The following is a 9,840-nucleotide window of genomic DNA, read 5'->3' on the forward strand; positions in this document are numbered from 1 at the left end:
GAAGGACATGAAATTTTACATAACAGAAACTGAACATCCATTGCTTCTTCATCAGTGCATACTACAACTTCAGCCTGCTCTTTTCGGTTCCTGCTACATCAGCATAGGTCTATAGCCAGCAAGACTCATGTCCTCCTCCCTTGTAAGCAAACAGCAAATTATTCAGATATCTGTAACACTGCCGCGCTGAGCCTGTCGTACGCACCGAAAGGACCTGCAGAAAACTGGAGCCGGATCAGATCGTCTCAGCCTGGGTTGTGATTCAGCAATACTTGGATCGACTGGAGGCCAAGCAGTCGAACCACATTCTTACATAATAATAATACTACCCAACATCCACTGCAATTGTCTTTAAAAAAGGATCAAGTGTATTTCAGACATCCATGGCATACTTATACCAAGTAACATGATTAATTTTGAAATTACCAAAGCAATATTAATCCAGTCTGTCATGCTAATTAGCTAAGAAGTATCCAAATGCATGTAGTTTGATCTACTATACGGAAGTTGATAGCTCAACAGAATAGAAAAAGTGGTTAAACAGCAGGTCACGGCCTGACGTTTAGTAGGTGCTAGTACAGGCATGTAAAGCAGAGAAACAGGGCTCTCCTCTCGGATGGCCGTCTCCGGCGGCGGTTTCCCACAGCAAAGCAGAGGGCTACTTTGTGCAGCAATAGAAACAAAACAACACTATAAAGCTACCAGCAATCAAACTATAAATCTCAATCACACCGAGTCTGATGTAACTTAGCCGCTAGTTGCGCAGCAGCAGAGAAACAGGGTCATGGAAGCAGAGGACTAACTGATTAAAGGAGGCTGTTTGGTAAATAAACATAAGAAAAACACTAGTAGTAACTAAATACTTGAGAAGAAGAGCACTGCCGCTTAATTCTGGCATGCAAACCATCGACTGAAGCCGGACCGTGACTGCAGCAAATCGCCACTCACGGAAGCCAATTACCCAGCACTGTCCACTGAGTTCGCTTGTCAATCACACCAAGAGTAAATACTAATGATACATTTACTCACAATGAAACAAAATTCAGTTCTATCTACTGCTATAATATCCTTTTCAAAAAAAAAATCTACTGCTATAATATCAGATGTACTGAAACAATATTTTTACCTAGCACTGAGCAGTCACCCTACACCGCAGGCCCCAACGATTCTCGATCTAGAGCAATTGCAGCAGAGTTGAGTTGTAGAAGCAATCACAGCCAGTATTCCCCTAGCACTCTAGCAGACCAGAGCAGCCATCAGGGATGAGTCCTATCTATTATCCAAGAAACTCATCAACATACTTACTTAGGGCTAGAAAGTAGAGTACAGACAGTTTGTGAACAACATTCTTGCGGAAGGATGATTTGACATGCCGGCAACATCTCACCAGTAACCATTATTATGCATGGACCGAAATTTCTGAAACAAAAAAATATATAGCAGGACATGTCAGTGTAGAATAGACATAAAAACTGGCAGGTTGATTGGTATTTATCACACCATAAAAAAACAACTGTGTGCTTAGCTTCAGGTCCACTCAGTGATCATACTAAAACAAACGAAGAAAAAGCAGAGTTATAGTCTTAATGTAACTAGTATTGTTGAGACATATAGCACATAAATAACGGCTCTTGGGTGTCCCACGGCGACAGCAACAGACTTTGTGGATTGATGACAAACAATACTATAGAGGAATATCACTGACTGGCTACAGGAGGCTGCAGAGATAACAAACACTTAACGAAATATCCTTGAGAAGAAGCAGTTTACCCTTGATTAGTTTCCGTATGCAAAAGTCAACTTCTACTGCTGCATTACCCATAGAGAAGCAAAAGTCAGTTCAAAACAACGACATTCCATCCACTGACAAAAAAAGCCAAGCAAGACTCACCTCACCACCAAATCTTTCTCATCCAGCAAACGCCAAAAAGGGTTTCCTTGTGCGCATCTCCCAGAGAACAAGCAAAACTTCTGTTTATTACTCAACCATCTACCCTGCAAATCAGCACCTGCTGCACAGGAAAACGTGTTGCTGGAACGATTTAACACATGCTGCCCTACCCCTGAAATTAATCACGGCATATAGTGATTCGACATTATATAACCCACAAGTACGAGTGTTCATGCTCACAACTGTATACTATAGCCTGGTAGATGTTCAGGGGCTCAAATTACAATAATGGCATAACTAACCCAGTGGTACATTATTTGACGCAAACAGAGTGCATATTATGCCCTCTCCATGTGGTTTCCACCTCTTCTCCTCCTTTATTTAACAGGATGCAATGCTATTCTCCTGTTGTTAATTGCAGGAACTTCCTGACCTCTCGAGATTTTCCATGCAATAAAAGCTGAATGGCCTTCAACTCCGGCTGGCCTGCCTCCGCTCACGGACTAGCCTGGGTATCTCCTTCCATGTCCTCAGTTTCAATGGTTTGAATTCCGTTACTGCATATATCACAAGCATCGTCAGAAATAAAAAAGTTGTACAACTAATGTGTTATCATAATGTATGCCGCAATGGCATTCAAATAATGGAGAGCAAACTTGTACAAACGCGTTGACGTGGTAGATGGGATGGGATGGGATGGGATGGATGAGTGCATCAGTTGGTTAAATGTGAAAGGTACATAAAGACGTGTAGCATACCTACATACTGGGCATCTAGTCGTTTGTATTTGATGCTTCCCAGCTGCTGGTGCAGGCATCTAGGGAGCTTCTTTATAGAAGGACAGCCTGTAATTTCAAGAAAGAAGAGGGACATGTATACTTGCGGCTCATTCGGCAGGAATGCCAGGTCACTGCAGCTTCGAAGGTCAAGGGCTCGAAGCGATGGGGGGTGCCCTCCTGACAGATACTCCAGCGATGTCAACCCACTGTTGCCAACAATGTCCAGTCTCTTGAGGGGTGCAGGCAAACGGAGAATCCCACCCAACATGCCAGCACAGTTCCATAGTACTAAAGATTCGAGATGGGGAGGAAGTAAATGCTCTCTTGCAGTTGTCGCTGATGCTGCTGGTGGCTTTGGCATGATAGGTCTTCTGCTTATGGAGGTAGTGGCTTCTGGTTTCTGGAGCCTACCCGGCTGACATGTCAGGACTTGAATACTACTACAGCAAGACATATCTAAGGTCTTTAAGGATTGAGGCAGATTTAGAACCGCTGGTAAGCTTCCACATCGAGATAAAAATAGATCTTCTAGGCATGGACAAAAATGATTCATGGGTGAGGATGGCAACTCTGACACAGCTGCATGCACGGTCGCCTCACCGCAAGAAGAACCTTCTTCAATGAACTCTGACATGCCGTGCTGCTTGCCAAAAATGGACTCAAGTTTAGGGCACGACGAAATATGCATTAACTTGAGAGATGCCGGGGCGTTGAACATCTCTACCAAACTTGCACAATCTTCTAACTTAAGAGACTCGAGACCTGGCAGGCATTGACTCCTTTCAGTTGTTGAAGGCTCAAGAGGAGCTTGTGTGTATCCAGTAAGATTTTTGCAGTTTCTAATCACTAATCTCCTCAAGGATATCAAGCTGTGGAACACTTTCACTGGCCAGTGGACAAGCACATCGCATCTATCAATTTCCAACTGTTCAAGATGTACAAAATAGTCTGACGGCTCTGGTGCACCTGCTCCAAAGAATGAGTTGCAGCATCTTAACTGCATAACTGTAAGGGGGGATTTCTGGTTCCAATTTTCCTTGCTTTCCACCGGTACAATCGAAGTGCAATCAATCTCTGATGTTATTTCTTTGTATTCTAGCTTCAATATCAGATTGTTCAATGAAGACAAATATCTGTCTACGCAATGGCATATCTCTTGCTTGCCATCTTCAATTTCTAATACACTGAGTTTTGGTGCCTTAGGTAAATTTATTATCTTTGGGCATTGCTTAATTGATAATTTCTCAAGCTGAGGAAACAATATATGTTCTCCTTCAGTAGGAGCATCCCATCTCTCACAACTCTCCATCCTTTTCATTTTGAGCTCCCTGAGGACAGGAAATGCTGAGGGTACCAATGTATAACCACCTTCACCACAAGGTACTTGTAGCAATGGTGCTTCAGGTAACGCTGTCAGCTTTGGGCATTTCTCAATTGATAGTTCCTCCAGCCAAGGAAACAATATCTGCTCTCCTTGAGTCTCTTCGAGTGCATCCCATCTCTGAAAGCTCTCTAAGTCTTCCATTTTGAGAACCTTTAGGGCAGGAAACGCTGAGCGTACCAATCTATAACCATCTTCACCACAAGGTCCTTGCAGCAATGGTGCTTCAGGTAACGTTGTCAGCTTTGGGCATTCCTCAATTGATAGTTCCTCCAGCAAAGGAAACAATATTTGTTTTCCTTTAGTCTCTTCGAGTGCAACCCATCTCTGAAAGATCTCCAACTTTTTCATTTCTAGCATCTTTAGAGCCGGAAACGCGGAGTGCACAAATGTATAACCACCTTCACCACAAGGTGCTTGCAACAAGGGTGCTTGAGGAAATTCTACCAGCTTACCACAATTACTAATAAACAACTTCTCAAGCACAGGAAATATTGTCTGTTCTTCCTGCCTCTCATTTTTTTCCCACCATTTCTCAAAATCCAACAGATGCTCTAGCATAAGAACCTTTAGCTTGGAAAAAGTGAAGGATATACTACATCTGAACAAAAACTTCAATCTTTCGCAACGGACAAGATGGATCTCAACCATGTTTTGTAACATACCCATGCACTTTCCTCCATAGGAGTAAATCTTCAGAACCTGCAGCATGTCATGAGGTCTGAAATTGTCCAGCACCTCACTGTCACAAATAGAAGTCCATCTTAATGTCAGTTCACTGAGATCCTTCTTGTTTCCGAGGTTCGCCACTTTTGCCTCTGCTTTTTCAACATTCTCTACCTGGTATAGCTCTAGCTGACCACCAAGGTTTAAATGCTGCAACTCTGCAACATCACTGCAATCAGGCCCAGTAACTGCTGCTACAAAACATGTAAGCGTCTGCAGCTTAGTGAGTTTTCCGAGTTCTGGAGGCATGCTCTTCAACTTCAGACAACCATGAGTGTAGAGGTGACGGAGCAAAGTCATATATTTCATTTGACTAGGAAGTCGTTCAAGATAACAACAGTTGGAAAGGTCCAACACTTGCAGGTTATACAGAATACTTATATCCTCGGGAAGTGCTTCGATAGAACTTCGTGAGAGATCAAGGTACCTCAGGTGATGCAAATACTTTGGTTTGAGTATAAATGATTCAGTTCTCAGACAGAGCTTCAAGGCATGCAACGTGTTGTATTTTGATAGATGCTGCAATGGCTTGGACACATTACTATCACATAGCAATGTTTGAATAGCAGGGGATCTTTCCTTCATAGAATCATTTAATATAAGTTCTGCTTCTTCACATGACAAGAGAAAATGTCGAGCAGTATCTGGAAGCCACTCAATTTTACTTGTTTCCATAGTTGCAAAAACACATTCCTTTTCCATAACAGACATTGCAATATCATGCATAAGATCATGGATTTTACAAGTAGTTATGGAATAATACCTGTCGTAGTCCTTACTTTCCTCTAGGTCCATAAAGAATGACCTTGAGACCAGCTCATCGAAAATATGTTTTCCAATGGTTTCAAGACTATCTTCCTTGTGTTCTGGGATAAAGCCATTTGCAATCCATAGTTGGATCAGCTTCACCACATTGATCTTGTAGTCCTTGGGAAACACAGCACAGAAAGCAAAGCACTGCTTCATGTGTGCGGGCAAGTCGTTGTAGCTAAGCTTGATTATTTGCAAAATTCCAGTTTCATCAGTGCAAATGCTGCTTCTAGATGATATAGCCTTCCATTCTTCCACACTGGTCTTGGTGCGAAGTACAGAACCCAGTGCAGTTGCAGCTAACGGAGAGCCACGACATCTCTTCACAATCTCATCAACTATCTCCACTAGTTCAACATTCTTTTGTTTGTCTGGGGTGAATGCTCTAGCCTCAATAATTTTCTTTATGAAGCGATCCTCCAAAGCATTGAGATTGTAGGCTGCCCTATCTGCACCCATAATTTCAGCAACTCGTTTATCACGAGTTGTTGTCAACACTGCACTGCCCATGCCACCATGCAAGCAGACCTTCAGCTTTTCCCACTGGCGTAACTCTTTGTTGTTCCAGATATCATCCAATACAAGGAGATACCTCTGCCCGCTGACCAACTTTTGAAGTCTATGTAGCGGTGGTTTGTCTATACCATCATTTTTCTTGGGAGATGCTTCAACTATACTCTTGGCCAGGGAGTTCACATCAAAGGTATCAGAGACACAGACCCAAAGCAGCAACTGAAAATGCTTCTGAACTTCAGGTTCATTGTATATGAGCTGTGCTAATGTGGTCTTGCCAAGGCCTCCCATTCCAACAATGGGAACAATTGCGAGTTCTGAACTGCTAGCTTGACTAAGTAGTATATCAACAATCTTCCTCTTCTCTTGGTGTCTGGATTTGCTCGCAATGTCTTGTGGGTCGATGATAACATAGTCTGTCTGTCTCCACTCTTTGGACACCGGTAACTGTGGTTGGTACTTGAACCCAAAGACCTGCATCTCTGCTATGAGGACCTCAACGGCTTGCAGAATCAGACAAAGCTTGCGACCCATTTTGTAACGGAACGCAACACGGTTGTGAGTAGGGAAGAGCTTAATTACATCAAAGCCAAGCTCTCTGTAGTGCCCCTTCTTCCTGGCTTCACGACGGAGTGCTTCATACTTGAACTCATCGAAGACTTCATTCGCCTCATAGGCCACTGTCTTGAGCTCCTGGAGCCAGGCTTTGGCACCTTCTCTGTGTGCCGTCGCCTGCTCCTCGGCGTCGGTGATGACGTCGAGAATGGCTGGAAGCTTGCGCTTGAGAGTCTTGTGCTGCTCCTCCATTCCCTCCATCACATTGTACTGGTCGAGGAGGTAGCTGGACACCTTGTCCCTCACCATGGACACCAGTGGGCGGATTGCCATGGTGACCACCAGCTCCGCCATTGCAATGCTCACGCCCAAGTCAAGTGAACTGCAGAAGTTGATAGTGACGGCAATGGCGTAAGGTACAGAGCTTGAAAAGTCGAGATCTGTTCTTGAACCTATTACAAGTTAAAACCAACTGCTGCAGCTAGCCATAGTTACCTTCACGAGCTGGCCCCTGAGCACCCAGGACCGGCAACTGACGCAACGGCGAGGAAGACGTGGTCTTCACCGGCACATGGATGCGGAGCGGCTCCGACGTTCTAACCAAGGCAGCAGCAGCAGTAGCCAGAACCGGCAAATCTTTGTGGAAACTGTGAATATGATTCGGGAGAACAGCAAGACACTTCTTTGAAAAAGAATTTGGGAGAGACGTGCATGTGGTTTGTGGGGAAGGGATTCAATTCCTTCTTTGGCAAAGAGGAAAGGTGACAGATGGATGGGGTCATGCGGTTGGACGACTTTATTGGCATGCAAGCTGAGTTTTAGTGCCAATATCCTCTATAGATATTATGGTTAGTACCCTCTCCATACAGGTTTGTCAGGTAGCTAACTAAACTTGATAAAATTCCCGTCAGCATCAGATTTAGACTAGTAACCAGGTTCTTTTTTTCAGCTCCAGCTTCTAGGTACATTTGTACGTAGTTTTCCTTAACTTCTTTGGTGTCTTATTATTTTCTATCATCCTCCTGTTTTTTTTGTTTTTTTTCCTTTTTCAAAATATTTTTCTTAGTTATTAAATATTTACTGTGTAATTATTTGCTTATTTCACTAGTTGCTAATGAAATTGCAGTTATCTTACAAATGGTTCGTCGGTGGTGATCTGGGGCAGTGATGCGTAATGTGTAATGTGGGGGGAAGGAATTTTGTGTAATCTGGGGCAGTTATCTTACTAGTTGCTTATTTCACTAGTTTCATAGAGGTATTTTGGAGGACAAGTGATGCGTAATGTGGGGGGAATGAATTCAATTCTTTCTTCTTTGGAAAAGAAGATGCTCTTCTTTGGCAAAGAGGGCTTCTTTACGAAAGGAGATGCTGATGGACGGATTGTGTTGCTCCACTCACACGTTGGCCTTCCCAGTCACATAAATTGTTCCCTCTATGAATGAAGGAGAGATATGAACAGTTAAGTATCTGACAACTAGCATACTTGACCTCTGAAGATTGCTAATTTACAGGGAACTGAAAGAAACGTCCGTATATTTATTTGTAAGCTTAAAAGGTTAGCTCCTAAATCCTACCGGTACTTAAAAGTCAGAACGCAAAGACCAACCTATTTCCAACACCCATAATACATGTAATGACAGAGTAACCGGCACAACTTTCCTTACAAAATTCCAAGCATTAGCAGTTACCAGAAGGACCATCTTCGTCAAGGTGAAACTTTTATACGTAACTTATAATATTGTCACGTCCTGATAAAATCCAAGAACAAGCTATTGACAAAAATCAACAAAGGTACCTTTCTGTATAAATAAAACTACTCAAGAAATGAAGCTGGTGTTAGATGTGTATAGTCCTTTTTCTGTATATCTCCATTGTATAATGGTTTCTTGTACTTTTATCATATGTATGTGTACTAGCCTTTAGCCCCGTGAACGTTAGTTGCTCATTCTCTAACATGGTATCAGATACCAAAGTTTCTCTCCTGCATGCTGCAACTCCGTGTGTGCTCCACCTCCACCGTTGCTGCTGCTAGCTCCGCACCTAGCCACTCCGGCCGTCCCGCCCACCCCTAGCCACTCCGTCCGCCCCGTCGGCCATCATATTCCCGTTCGGCTGCCCCGGTTTTCTCTGCCCTCCTCTTGGCACAGCCCCGCCCGGATCCGCCGCCACCAACCGTCCCTCGATGGCCCTGCCTGGAATCGTCTCCGTCGACCATCCTAAGCCCGGCCCCGCTTGGATCCGCCGTCGTCGGCTGCTCTACGCCCGGCCTTGGCCGGCTTCGCTGCCGCTGGCGCTGCCTACGCGTCCGGTTGGTGTTGTCTCCCTTGTCCGACAGCCACGTCTGCTGCCTACCGCGGCTGCCGTCTGGCCGCCACCGGCTAGCGCTGACTCTCAGGTCGTCAAAACTCGCAGATTGACTAATTCTGACCCGTATTCTATGCTATTACTCATCGTTTTGGGGTCTCAACATGATTTGAAGGTTCGGCAAACCCCTACTTCAGCTTGTGTGGTCATCCTAAAAAATCACAGATTTCGCCTATTCATGCCAGTTTTCTATGCTATTACTCATTATTTTTGGGTCCCCCGAGATCCGATTGTTTGGGGTCCCCGGGTGTCCGCTTACGGGGACCTCGCCAAAAAAAATAGCAGATTTGACCTATTTTGGTCAATTTTATATGCTATTACTCACTGTTTTTTGGATCCTTCGTCGATGAGAAATTTAAGGGAACCCAAGGGTCCATTTTCGTGGAGACCGTCCAAACTCGTAGATTTGGATTATTCTAACACGATATGTGTGTTATTACTTATGGTTTCGGTATCGTGCCAAGATTTGAACATTCATTAAACCCCAGCGTCCGCTGCAGGGAACATCGCAAAAAATGGCATATTTCGCTCATTAGTGCGAGTTTTCTATGCTATTGCTCATTGTTTTCGGGTAACCAGGAGATCCAAAAGTTTGGGGTCCCGCGCCCGCATATGAGGACATCGCAAAACATAGTAGACCCCCCCTATTTTGACCAGTTTTTTTATAATATTATTCATTGTTTTTGGGTCCTTCGGCGATTCAATATTTCAAGGAACCTAAGAGTGCGCTTACATGAAGGTCGTCAAAACTAAAAAAGTTGGCTTATTCGGACCAGTTTTCAATGTCATTACTCATCGTTTTGGCTTATTGCCATGATTTG

General features: G+C 44.0%; 1 protein-coding gene across 2 annotated transcripts; it reads right to left on the reverse strand.

The window, feature by feature from the left end:
* Positions 1-2,000: 2,000 nt before the first annotated feature.
* On the reverse strand, positions 2,001-7,015 carry LOC123403788 (putative disease resistance protein RGA4). Of its 2 annotated transcripts, XM_045098666.1 has the most exons (3): positions 4,499-7,015; positions 2,650-4,294; positions 2,001-2,448 (listed from the first exon to the last, which is right to left on the reverse strand). In XM_045098666.1, exons 1-3 carry the CDS (start codon positions 7,007-7,009, stop codon positions 2,363-2,365), a joined length of 4,242 nt encoding a protein of 1,413 aa, XP_044954601.1. In that variant the 5' UTR covers positions 7,010-7,015; the 3' UTR covers positions 2,001-2,362. The 2 variants fall into 2 exon arrangements, with proteins under 2 accessions (XP_044954601.1, XP_044953966.1); XM_045098031.1 differs by lacking the exon at positions 2,650-4,294 and having other exon boundaries at positions 5,541-7,015.
* Between the last annotated feature and the right edge of the window lie 2,825 nt (positions 7,016-9,840).

This window comes from Hordeum vulgare, chromosome 1H (genome assembly GCF_904849725.1).
Source record: "Hordeum vulgare subsp. vulgare chromosome 1H, MorexV3_pseudomolecules_assembly, whole genome shotgun sequence".
In the NCBI taxonomy this organism is placed as follows: domain Eukaryota; kingdom Viridiplantae; phylum Streptophyta; class Magnoliopsida; order Poales; family Poaceae; genus Hordeum; species Hordeum vulgare.

Excerpts from the sequence above, each read along its gene's own strand:
- LOC123403788 (XM_045098666.1), bottom strand. The coding sequence starts at position 7,009 with ATGGCGGAGCTGGTGGTCACCATGGCAATCCGCCCACTGGTGTCCATG. Across the intron at positions 4,295-4,498 it reads TTAGTAATTGTGGTAAGCTG|CTGACAACGTTACCTGAAGC; the intron begins GTAGAATTTCCT and ends GAATGCCCAAAG. Across the intron at positions 2,449-2,649 it reads ACTAGATGCCCAGTATGTAG|TAACGGAATTCAAACCATTG; the intron begins GTATGCTACACG and ends TGATATATGCAG.